The 12468-nt window shown below is 41.2% G+C and overlaps 1 protein-coding gene across 1 annotated transcript; it reads right to left on the reverse strand.

Annotated features, from left to right (window-relative positions):
• Positions 1-5381: 5381 nt before the first annotated feature.
• Positions 5382-12033, reverse strand: ZNF865 (zinc finger protein 865). Its single transcript, XM_072426358.1, has 2 exons — positions 11801-12033; positions 5382-8360 (listed from the first exon to the last, which is right to left on the reverse strand). Exon 2 carries the CDS (start codon positions 8339-8341, stop codon positions 5510-5512), a length of 2832 nt encoding a protein of 943 aa, XP_072282459.1. The 5' UTR covers positions 8342-8360; positions 11801-12033; the 3' UTR covers positions 5382-5509.
• Positions 12034-12468: the final 435 nt, after the last annotated feature.

Here is a 12468-nt window from a genome sequence, read left to right on the forward strand (position 1 = left end):
TGTGGTCAGAGGTTGTGCGCTGCTCTACCTAGTGGATTAAAAAATTATTTTTATACTTACACACGTATTTCCTTTCTTTCAGATCATGTCTGGCTCTGCTGTTTCTTGTCGTAAGTGCCTAAACAACCCTGATTCTTTTTGTTATATCTATGGCAGTTTCACTATTCCCAGTCAAAGGGCGAACATCAGCACATTTGTGGAGCAAGCCTATTTGGCATAATTCAAAGGTAAACTTGGTGATCAAGATAAGTCTTGGGCCCCTCATAGGGTGTGCAAACAGTGTGTCAAAGGTTTACAGATGTGGACAAAGGGCACACATAAGATGCCATGTGGTATACCTATGGTTTGGCGAGAGCCAGGAGATCATTTCAGTGACCGTTACTTTTGTATAGTGAAAACTTCAGGATATAACAAGGAAAATAAATGTAACATAGAGTATCCAAGTCTACCATCTGCTATATGCCCAGTGGCTCATTCAGATGCAATACCAGTGCCGGTTTTTGTTTCACTACCTCTCTTGAAGAACATGATTATGGTGATAAACTGGGTGACAACAATGATGAAGAGTTTGAAACTGAAGAAGACTCGATTTGTAAGGGATTTGATCAGCATGAGTTGAGTGAGTTGGTACTATCGAAGAAGGCTTCAGAACTCCTGGCATCAAGACTGTGTGAGTAAAACTTACTTGAAAAAGGAACTAAGGTATCGTACTTTCAAACCAGAGAAATTGCATTTCTGAAGTACTTTAAAACTGACAGTGGCTTTGTGTATTGCCATAACATACCTGGTTTAATAAAGGAATTGGGAAAAACCTATAACTCAACTGAATGGCGACTATTTAGCGATAGCTCAAAGCGGAGCTTAAAGTGTGCCCTCCTTCACAATGGCAATATCTTTGGATCAGTCCCAATTCGCCATTCACTTTCTCTGTGTGAAGAATATGCAGTCATTGATTTGTTGCAATATCATCAACACAATTGGGTCATCGGTGTTGACCTTACAACGATATGCTTCCTTCTTGGACAGTAACGCGGATACACCTCTTATATGTGCATGTGGGACAGCAGAGCTCGTCAGAGGCATTGGGTGGAAAGGATTTGGCCTCCAAGATCTGCCCTAAAACCAGGTGATCAAAACATTCTACATGAGCCACTTGTTGATAGAGAGAATATTTTATTTCTGCCTCTGCACATAAAACTGGGTCTGATGAAGCAGTTCGTTAAAGCTTTGAACATTTCATCAGGACAAAGTCAGAAGTCGAAAAGAATATTGGTTATCATTCAAAGCCATCGCCAAGGACTTTTTTGGAAACCCACAGAAATTGTCCAGAAACTCTTGGAGAGCTACAAACTGCCTGGTTGCAATATGAGCATCAAGGTGCATTTTCTGCAAAGCCATCTTTCTAACTTCCCAGAAAACCTTGGTGCAGTCAGTGATGAGCAAGGTAAACGATTCCACCAAGATTTTAAGGTCATGGAAGGACGGTATCAGAATAGATGGTATGTACATATGATGGCTGACTATCATTGGAGCATCTGGTGAGATTGTCTTAACACTGAACACTCAAGGAAAAGCTATAAGTGTAAATTTTTACCTTAACCGCTTACCCGAAAAGTTTTCAAATGTTTTACTGTAAAAAAAAAAAAAAAAAGGTCAGAGTAACAATAAATCCTCTGAAAAAAGAAATTTAAATAAACAGTACATTCAAGCTAATTTTTTCATAGTATGTAAAATTTTAATGTTTTTTGACAAAAAAGGAAAGGTACCCTGTATAGTAAAAACTGGCTGTGATAGCAAAAAACTGGGGTCATTTCTGGATTCACCACCCAACATTTAGTAAAAAAACAAGTGTAAGATCTAATTCAACAAAAAATGCATTCCCCAGTGATCAATACATATCATGTAATCGTTAGCATAATAATGCAATTTCAAAAGTTATGTTCAATCTTCCCAAGTCTGGTGTTTTTATTAAAATGAATGCTTTGAAGGTCTTTGTTTAGGTACTTTCTGAATGGGGTTACAGGTGGACAAGTTGACCTCTTACTAGCATCCCCCAGATATGAGGCTGTGTCAATACACATTATGGAGCTATGCCACTGGTGTCACTATCAGTACAGGAGTACGTTTTTCATATATATATATATATATATATATATATATATATATATATAGAGTTTTAGATGTAAAGAACAACCCTAGCCCCCATCAACATATTTTCCTAGTACTTCTAAAAAGAAATGGTGCACTACCCAACCTCATTTCCTATTCTTCAAATGAAGAAAAAGGCATGAATAGCTCCACTTTCAGCACTCTGCCAGTCAGATCAGTGGCCCATATGCACTCAAATACCTTGTTGTTGGTACTCTCTTTTCCCTCCCTGGCCATTTATGCTCTGTGAATGGCAAAGGAGAAGAGATGCATCAAAGAATAAAAGCTGGTGCTCTCACTATTGTGGTACTGGAAGTACAGCATTACAGAAGTTGTACTGTTCCTTGGGGAGAAACTTTCTTTATATTCTTCCTATCCTGTGATTAAAATCTTTCATCCTGATCCCTCAATGGCAACATTTCGGGGGGGGGGGGGGGACTACCAATACAGTGTTGAAAATGGAAACCTTACAATGTCCAAGCAAATATTTGCAAAAAAATGATTTTGGGTAAGTCGAAGCTGAGGAAAAAAAACAGTGATATCTGATTGTAGTACCAAAAATGACTGCCTACAGGTCAAAGCTGTCAGCGAAGACCCTAGAAGCTGCAGAAGTCTTAAAAAAACTAGTTTCAGGGCTAGCATCAGCAAAGGCAAAGTCCCTTATTAGGAACTAAAACCCATTGTTCAAACTCCTGAGTGCATCAAAGAAAGAAATTAGCAGGATTAACTGATGGTTTTAAAAAGTGCAAACTGAATTCTGTTCTCCCTGGCGTGACATAACTGTAAAAAACACAGTGCCCAAAATAAAATTGGTGACTTTATTACCATAGAAATTAGAGACTACCAAGCAAGTAATATTCTTCAGAACAAGCAAGCAATAACAACATGAAGTCAAAACTCCAGATATGCATATCTGTCCAGGGACAGGAATTACATTCAATAGCAGTCAAAATTTTCTCTAATAACAGTTCTCCTTTAATCTAAATAAATTGTGGTATTGACACATTGCTGGTCTTTAAGTATATTTAAAGAATTTATTCATCCTTGGCTATGGGCAGCACAGTAGCTCAGAGGTTAGCATTTTGGCCCTTCCAGCGCTAGATCCCAGGTTCGAATCTTGGCTGGGACACTACCTGCATGGAGTTTGCAGGTTCCCCCTGTGGGGGGTTTTCTTCCACATTCCCACACCTAAAATTGACCTTAGATTGTACTAACCCTCCTAGCAGTAATCCTGAGTTTGACTCGGGGTGGATTTTACCTGCAAAAAGCCGTAATCCCGAGTCACACTCGGGGATGGTAAAAACATAAAAAAACCCACCTTGTTCCGTTGGCATCCTGCTGGTCCGTGCAGGTCCTCGGGACACGTCTTCTTTCTTCGATCTTCACCTGGCGACTGCAGAGACGTTCTCAAGGGTTTCTTGTAGTCAGTGCAGGTGGGAGGAGCGGCGGGAAATCGGGAAATTCAAATAATTTTGTATTGGATTCATAACAAAATAGCTAGATGAGTCCAATACAAAGAAATCTTATATAATTAATAAATATATATATATATAAATAATACATGCTACTGTACAATTATCTTACAGGTTTCTGTATTTTATTTTTTACCAGATTTTTGTGTTTTTTTATTTAAAGTATATTATTAAATATTGGACATATTTCGGTGAGTTATGCCTAAGAATTATAGGGAGGTTAAAAACATATGACTATGGTAGTGACATTGATTGTGAGCCCCCTTGGAGTAAAGCTAGTGACAGGACTATGGACTTTGTAAAGCGCTGCATAAGTTGGTGCTATATAAATACTGTGTAATAATAATAATAAAGAATTTATATGCAACAGTTGCTCCATATAATCTGCAGCACATGACATCCATATCAAGGTGAATGTACAAAATTGCTTTTTATGGAGTATTTTGCAGTTTAGTTTCATGCCGGAGATATTTTTCTACTTGACCCAGAGATAATGAAATTCTGCTGCAGATATGCTCTCCACCTAAAATTGTTTTGTAGAACCCCACCTAAAAATAATAATAATTCTGAAGCTCAGGCTTTGCAAGTATGTAAATACACAAACTTCTGGGTCCAGTGTTTGACCCCCTAGGACTTATTATGGCTCACCACTTTGAAGGTAAGTCTTTACTACTCTACAATAAACTCAAATGAGTGGAAGCCAGGCTATACAAAAGGATGGACCAATATTTATATACCAGTGTCCTGGGCTTTAGGTATATGACCTGTACACTCCTCGACCTGCCAGTGGTGCGTCAACAGGTTTTAAAAAAGTAAAGGGTAATGCCCCCCTTTCAAAGCAGAATGTACATTCTTTACCTTTGCTCATTCAGTTGTTTAAACCCTTCTTTTAGAGTGGAGTTACTCCAGCCAGACCTTACTTAGTCGTAAAAACTATTTCTCCATCCCGTGACGGTGGATCAAAACAGTGTCAAAGGAGAAAAAAGGAAGCAAGTTATGTGAGTTATGTCTGAGTCTAGAAGTTTCTGTTTTTTCCAACTCACTAGTTGCAGAGGAGCCAAAGAAAGTTCAAAATGTGCTGCTAAGGACAGTGACATTACATCCCATACTGACCTACACTAATTCATGATTCCCCTCAATATTTTGGTTTTTACTGGGATTCAGGCACATGAAATGTTGCTTTTGTGCCTGCTCCTAAGCAGTACAGTACCATTCACTTTTTCGGGGCTCTGTCTTTTCTTATCTTTGTTAAAAAAACAGCTTATAGAAGTGGAAAGGGCTGTATTGTATAGATGCAGCATTTCATAAGTAGTACACTGTGGAGAGGGAAAGTGGGTCAGTTTAGGTCAATATATTGGGAGGAGGATTAGGTTTTTATTTTAAAGTATACCTCTTTATTCAGAGCTCATATAGATTTCCATTTGTAATGCATATAAAATGTTCCAAAAAACAAAGTACCTTAGGTTTTGTTATTACATAAAGTAATACTATTATGCATCCCTTTGTAACCAATTGACGTATAAAGCATAGGAATGGTCATCACTGTGCTTCATATCAATCAGAAAGAAGCAACTCATAATATGAATTTAATTAAGGATGTGGAAGATATATAATTATGGTAGGTACTTTAAACACTAGAACAATTAGATATTGTTAAACCTAGTACAGGTAAGCACTGCATCTATTTACAGATAATACATATCTGATTGGCTTCACATATATTGTGTCACTGTTAATGCCTGAAAGTTTGATTAGCCAGTGTTACAGTTAAATATTAGGTATTCTTTATTAAAAGCAAAATAGGACCAACCACATGGCTGATTACAGAACACATTAACTTCTTTGTATTTACATTTTAGGGAGAAAAGGAAATGATTTATAAAATGTGCTTAAGTTACTGTTGGTTGCGAAGTCTTCTGTCCTTCAACAAGTGTTGCCACTGCAGTGAGTTTCTCCATTTTATGTGCATATCGGTGCTTCTTCAATCCATATGTATTGCTGAAAGCTTCACCACAGGTTCCACATTTAAAGGGACGCCCACCATGATGGGCTTGTACATGTTTGCTGAAATATTTTGGATCCTTAAAAAGTTTGAGGCAACACGAACAACGAAGTTCTGGTTTTGCATCGTGAGATCGTTGATGGCGCAAGATTGATGAAATGTAGAAGAAACTCTTACCACACTGATCGCACCGGTAAACCTTCTCACCAAGATGCACTCTCTGGTGTTCTAGGAGATTGGAGCGGTAACGGAACGTTTTACCACAGGTTGGGCATCGCTGGGGGCGTGCCACAATGTGTAGTCTCTGGTGTTCTGCTAAACTGGAGGACTGGGCAAAACGTTTGTTGCACAAGGCACACTTGTATGCTCTCTCACCAGTGTGCACAACTTTGTGCTGACGAAGATACCATGAATGTAAGAAACCACGTCCGCAAATAGTGCACCTATAGGGTCGCTCTTCTGTATGGCAGCGCTGATGGCGCATGAGCAATGTTGCTTCCCAGAAGCGCTTACCACATAAAGAGCATGAGAAATGTCTCTTTTGCAAGTGGCTGCGACGATGAAGCAGCAAGTCATATGCTCCCGCGAAGCTTTGCCCACACACATTGCAAGCTAGAGTGCGCCTGACCAAGTGTACATATTTATGGGTTACTAAACCCAAGAAGTGCTTGAAACTCTGACCACAAATACTGCATGAAAATCTCTCACCACTAGGAATCATTGGGTGCTCATCAGAAGTGGAATTCACTTGTCCACTAGGAGCAGCTGCTGCTATTGATTTTGGGACTACTTCATTTGTAAGACTATTCTGCATACAGTTTGCTTGATTGCTTTCTGTTTCTTCTTGGCACTGACTTAAATTGGGAAGTAGACGTTCTGTAGCTGTTTGGTGGACAAGTTTGTGCCACATCAAGTTTTCAATGAAGCCAAAACATTTTCCACAAGTATCACAAACGTAGGGCTTTTCATTCATGTGTAGTTCTTTATGATTCATTAGGTGAAAAGAGTCTGGAAACCTTTCTCCACAATCTGTGCATCCAAAAGTAAGTCGATCAGGGGGCAGAGATCCTGTTGGTACTGTACAAGGCAACTGAAGTCTATGGATCTGCTTGTGGCGTGTCAAGCTCTGCGGATAGCCAAAGACCTTGCCACACAGTTCACATTTGTAGGGACGTTCACGGGTGTGTACCACATGATGTTTAGTAAGATGGAAAGATTCTCTGAACCTCTTGCCACAAACTGAACACTGGTGTGGTTTCTCACCAGTGTGGATCCGTTCATGACGCTTTAGGGTTTCTCGCCTACCAAATCCACGTCCACATACATTACAGCAGAAGTTTTTGCTTACATTACTTGAGAGAGATGATTGTCTACGGGGAGAAGGCTGAGCAAAAACAGATCCAATTCTTTCAATAACGCTGATAGCTGCTTGGTCGGCCTGGGCAACGTCTGTGGTAAGAAGAGTTGTAGTCTCATAAGGGGATGCTGTAACTCCTTCCTTTACATCCATATTAATAGCTTGTTGCTGTTGCACTATTGCCTGTGGCAATGAAAGACTGGTCTCATGCACATGTTTGTGCCTCAAAAGACTCTGAGGAGCAGCGTATGATTTTCCACACACATCACACTTGTAATCTGGTCGTTCGCCAGTATGAGTAGCTTGGTGCTTTAATAAATAAGTAGTGTCGCGAAATGCTTTGCCGCACACCTCACACTGAACCTTCAGTGAATTGGAATGTGTCTTCACATGGCGCTTTAAGCTTTCACGACGGTTGAAACTTTTTTCACATATGTTACAGGTAAAAGGCTTTTCCCCAGTATGTATAATCTGGTGTTGGTGAAGATGGCTCTGCTTTTTAAACACTTTCCAACACAGGTTGCAAGTAAAGGGACCATCTTGCTGCATGATTACATTTTGCTCTGTCCCAGCTACAGACACTTCCCCAGACCCCACCTGAGGAGCTGACATTGCAGCTGTGGCAGCAGCCACTACAGCAGCTGCAGCCGCGGTCTCAACATCTGTGTTTACCAATGAACTGTTTATGTCAACACCTGTCTCCTCCTTATGACAGCGCCTGTGTCTTATGAGGCTGGAGATATGATTGTAAGTACGTCCACAAACATTGCATTCATAGGGTCTCTCCCCAGTGTGAACCAGCATGTGCTGCATTAGATGTGATGACTGCTTAAAAGACTTCTGGCAAACAGTACAGGGAAAGCGACGATCAATTAGGTACTTTAGACGGCGAAAGTAATTTTTATCGTCCTTTGTTTCCTCTTCAGCTTGCACCTGCTGTGTTACTGGTAAGGAGCGCTTTAAGTTGTTGAAAAGGTGCTGATGACTAGAAAGATCAACAATTCCCCACTGCTGTGAGTTAATTGTTCCGTCAAAGATTGCCTGTGCGTTGGAGATTGAAGGCTGGGCGTTGTATTGTTGCAACTGTACAGGTTCTGATTTTTTAATGGGAGACACAGAGGAGGGAAGTTCTACTTTGAATTCTTTAGGTTTAGAAATGCCAGCAGGACTAACCTGAATACTATTATTCTGGTGGGTATAATCATACTGTGGTGAAGTACAAGGGAGGGCAGCTACAGCTTTAGTGTGTTCATGTTGGTTGTACAGTTCCATAGGTTCAAAGCGCTGGTGATTAAGGAATTCTAGGAAATCAAAAGGATAGCTTTGAAAGTGAATGCTCTCCTCTCCTGCATTAGCTTCCATTTCATACAAGCCCACTTCCCTAAAAACAAAAATGAGACATATTTATTAGAATTATTGAAAACATGCATTTTTTTCTCAATTATATTGCCACTCAATTTATTCTTAATCCCCTATTCTAAAGTGGAACACCATCCCCCACAATTCCCTTTAGTTACCTCTCTTTGCCAAGGACTCCTCCTTGTGTTTACATCCATGGGACCAAAATCTTCTATATTCTTACATAACCCATACATCCCCACAAATAGCACACCAATAAGGTCTATGGACAGTTTCTGGGCACACGGACACAGCTGATCATTTTTGGCTCAAGGGTGTATGCACAAGAGAAGATCAGTGCCACCATGGAGAAGTAGGAACTTGGGTAAAGATGGGAGGTGTGGTACTAAATTCGAATTTGAATTAGAAGGTAGAATTTCAGTAATATAATGATTTCACAGTAAATCATGGTATGACAATTGATAGTAATCATGATGTACATTTGCTTATTACCTGGATTACACACCTATGCGTGCACATCTTTCTCCTCAACTTCCCACCCAACTCTGAACCCCAAGCACACTGGAAAATAGGCAGTGGACAGATTGGCAAGACCAAAATGAGAGCAAACTTTACCCACCAAATAAACAATGGGTTGATTGTAATTTATCATTATGTGATAGGGTTAAGTATATAGTGACAATTATACCATGAAAATCCTATATTGTATTTCACACAATGTAAGCTATTTTCCTTAAAGAGAACTTGTCATTTAGAGGAGACAAAAATCTGCAACTATTTAGGACAGTGGAAATGATTTTATCTGAGCTGCTTTCAAATTTGTGTTATGTAATAGTGGAAAAAAAAGGTAAAACACCCAGACGTTATTAAGTGCAATCCATAAAGGCATACGGATGTGTTTATGGTCAGAGCTATAGGAGCTCATTTGTAGTATGTCAGTTACATAAATAATGACAATTCCGGCCAACTCATACTGTGTGATTGCAATCAAACTATTTTAGGGTTCTATCTGTTCAAATGTCCACTAGGTACCCCGCAGCAAAGTGGTGACCTCTTCACCATCCTGTAAACCATGCTGACTGCTTGTATGTGACTTTCATGGACTGAAGCTAGACACCACTGACCTAGAATGGGTAAAAATTTGAGAAAGGAATTGCTGACTTTCTAACTTTGGTTTCAGTATTTTCTCAGACAGCATCTCATAACAAGCACATGGATAGAAAAAAAAAAGTCAGTCGCCCAGAAAGTGCTGATACTATTGGATTAGTATGACAGCCAGGCAATCAGCATGTTCGGAAGTAGAGGTTATCATTAGCAGCTTCCAAATTCTGAAAGTATAGGTTTATTGTCTCAGGAGGGGGTTTAGGATCAGATTTTACAGCAAGGGTCAACCTTTGCATTTAAACTCAGCTGTCCACATCTCCGGATCCTTGGATTAATATGACATTTCACCCATGCTTCTTCATTTTAATCATTACGTACCATACATTGTATAGTTTTTATTGCCCAGAGTTTTGACAGGTTTAGTTTGGAGTGAGTGCACCCTACCACGAAAACAGAAGGTCTGATTTTTTCATAGGCCCCCCATCTCCGAAATACAAATAGCTTTAAAAATATCTATAAAATAAGATTGTCCAAAGAAGGAAGAATACCACGACCCAGCTTTTGAATCTTCTAGGAGGCATGGACGACTCTAGGGAGAGAATAGACATGACTCAAGAGAGAGCTGAACGCTTGAAAAATTCATGTGCAGTGCGCTGTCCCACTGCATTAAAACATCAAAAACTGAGCCAAGGTTTTTTTTTTTTCAATGGCTTTTAAACCTATTTGTATTTTGGAAGTTGGGGAGGGGTAAGTAGAAAGAACCTTCTAATCTTAATGAGGGTCTGCTTCAGTTTTTGCCTGATCTAAATTTAGGCTGCTTGTGTGAGGGGACACCAATGATGTATGAGCATCAGAAACACTTAAGGGCTCTATTTATAAAGCAGGGAATCGGAAATCCCTCCAGTTCCAAGTGTTTTATTTCCACCAGGGAAGGTCAGACTTTCTATTTTATTAATAGAGCCCCCGGTATTGTTCAGAAGCATTTTCAGTGTTCTCCCCGGCCCCTTTTAGCTAGGAGCACCACCAGGCACTTTTCAGCAACCACCCAAAAGTTTTTGGGTGGTTACTGATGAGCTGTGTCACAATACAGGGGCCACAACCCACCTACAATTTTCTTCACACCCAGCTTTAAAAAAATTCTAGGTTGAGCACTGATTATGTATGTGCTGGATAACCTCAGTGATACTTTCTCCATCACTTCCTTTTCTCCAGAGAATATGGAGAATATGCTGACACATAATAAAAAAGTCTGGGTCCCTTTTTGAATCACCTAATTATATACTCAGCAGGTTTGTGTTTTGTGTGTTTATTCTGACCACCCTGGGTCCAGTTTTCCTGTATATGAAATCTGTTGCTCTAACATGTTAGCATTAGAAGGTCTCATTCTTTCTGATAGAACTGAAACGTCCAGACCAGGGGTGTCAAACCCAAATACACAGTGGGCCAAAATTAAAAACTAAGTCACGGACCAAACTTGAAACTGAAAAAGCACCGCTACTACAATTCCCTGCGTCAAGAAAACAGTCCAGTGCGGGGCTTAATGTTATGAGTGGCTGGAACTCCCTCTTCACTGAAACAGCACCGCTACAATTCCCTGCGTGTATAAAACAGTCCCATGGCCATAGGCAGGGAGGCCGCTGGTCTAGACCTGAATGATGCTGGGAGTTGTAGTAGCGGGGCTATTTAATTGCAGCAGGGGGCCAGCTGCAATTCATATTTAGGATTCCTTTGGGGACAAAAAAAAAGGGCGTTGCGGGCCAGAGTTTCACACCCCTGGTCCAGGCCATCATCCAATGATGTTCAGGGTATCCAGAACACCAAACCCTAGGAAGCTGTACTATGCAATCTGCAATCAGCTACTTCTGTCTGTGAAGTGTATGGGCTGGACACTGTGGGAGGGGGGTTCAGTAGTCTAAAAAGATAAAAAGAGAACCTGTCACTTACTGTCAAACAGGAGTACAATCAGCCCCCTTGGTGACAACATTACAGCTCTGGAATTTTATAAAGGAAAGCAATATTGGAGCGGGGTCACACGTCTGATGTCACGTACAGGACATTGAGGTGCACACGTGTTCTGTATATCAAAGGTGTGATTGCAGGGGGGACGGGCACATGCTTGCAGGCGTGTTGATGAAAATAATGTATGTTAACCTAACACGCTATGACAACGCATACACTTTGTATGTTGCTCCGGGTCAGGCCATGGTATGGGGAGCACTGACATCCCATTCATTGTATGGAACTGACATATAAATGGGGTGTAATGACCCCCTGATGTACAATCTCCATACTCATAACACCGGGCAGGGAAGGTGCCGTGTGCATGCAGCACATCTGGGACACATGACAGCGTTTCACCTGTGAGCAGGAATCCCGGTGCTGTCACTCTATTCTCCCGCGATCAGATGACACACCGGCCATTCCATGGAACCCGACCAGGGATGAGGCCCGCGGTGCTTCCGTCATGTCCGTCCTCTATTCACCCCCCGCACACCAGGTTGGGACAAGCCGCGCCTCTCATAGTCAGCACCGAACACCGCGCAGGGCCGCTGACCGGGGAGGGAAATGGAAAAGGCTTATTCCCGTCCTACGGAAACAGCCGGAAGTGACGTCAATGAGAGCGGTGGGCGGGGCTGTCAGAGTTTAGACGCAGCCCGGGAAGCAGAAGCTGAGGGCTGTGTCATGGTTTCCTCGGTCAGGGAAGGAAGAAGCTCGGGCTGTGAGGGGAGAGCGCTGCAAGCTGCCAGGGATAGAGGGGGCAATACCAGGGGGAGCCTGAGCACAGTATTAGCTAGAGGCAGCATTGTATTCCATGAGGAGAGGCTGGGCCCACCACAGGATGGAGGGGCTGCACAGTGTTTGGGGAGTCCATTACTACATATTATTATTTAGGTTGGTCTACACGGACGTTTTTAAAAATGCATGTAAATGTTCCTACTGCGTTTAGGTGTTTTTATGCACTTTTAATATTTGAGCTTTAAAACGCTGGAAAACGTCTATGCTGCATTTTCCCACATTTTTTAATG

The sequence above is a fragment of the Pyxicephalus adspersus genome, chromosome 11 (assembly GCF_032062135.1).
Source record: "Pyxicephalus adspersus chromosome 11, UCB_Pads_2.0, whole genome shotgun sequence".
NCBI classification, from domain to species: Eukaryota; Metazoa; Chordata; class Amphibia; order Anura; family Pyxicephalidae; genus Pyxicephalus; species Pyxicephalus adspersus.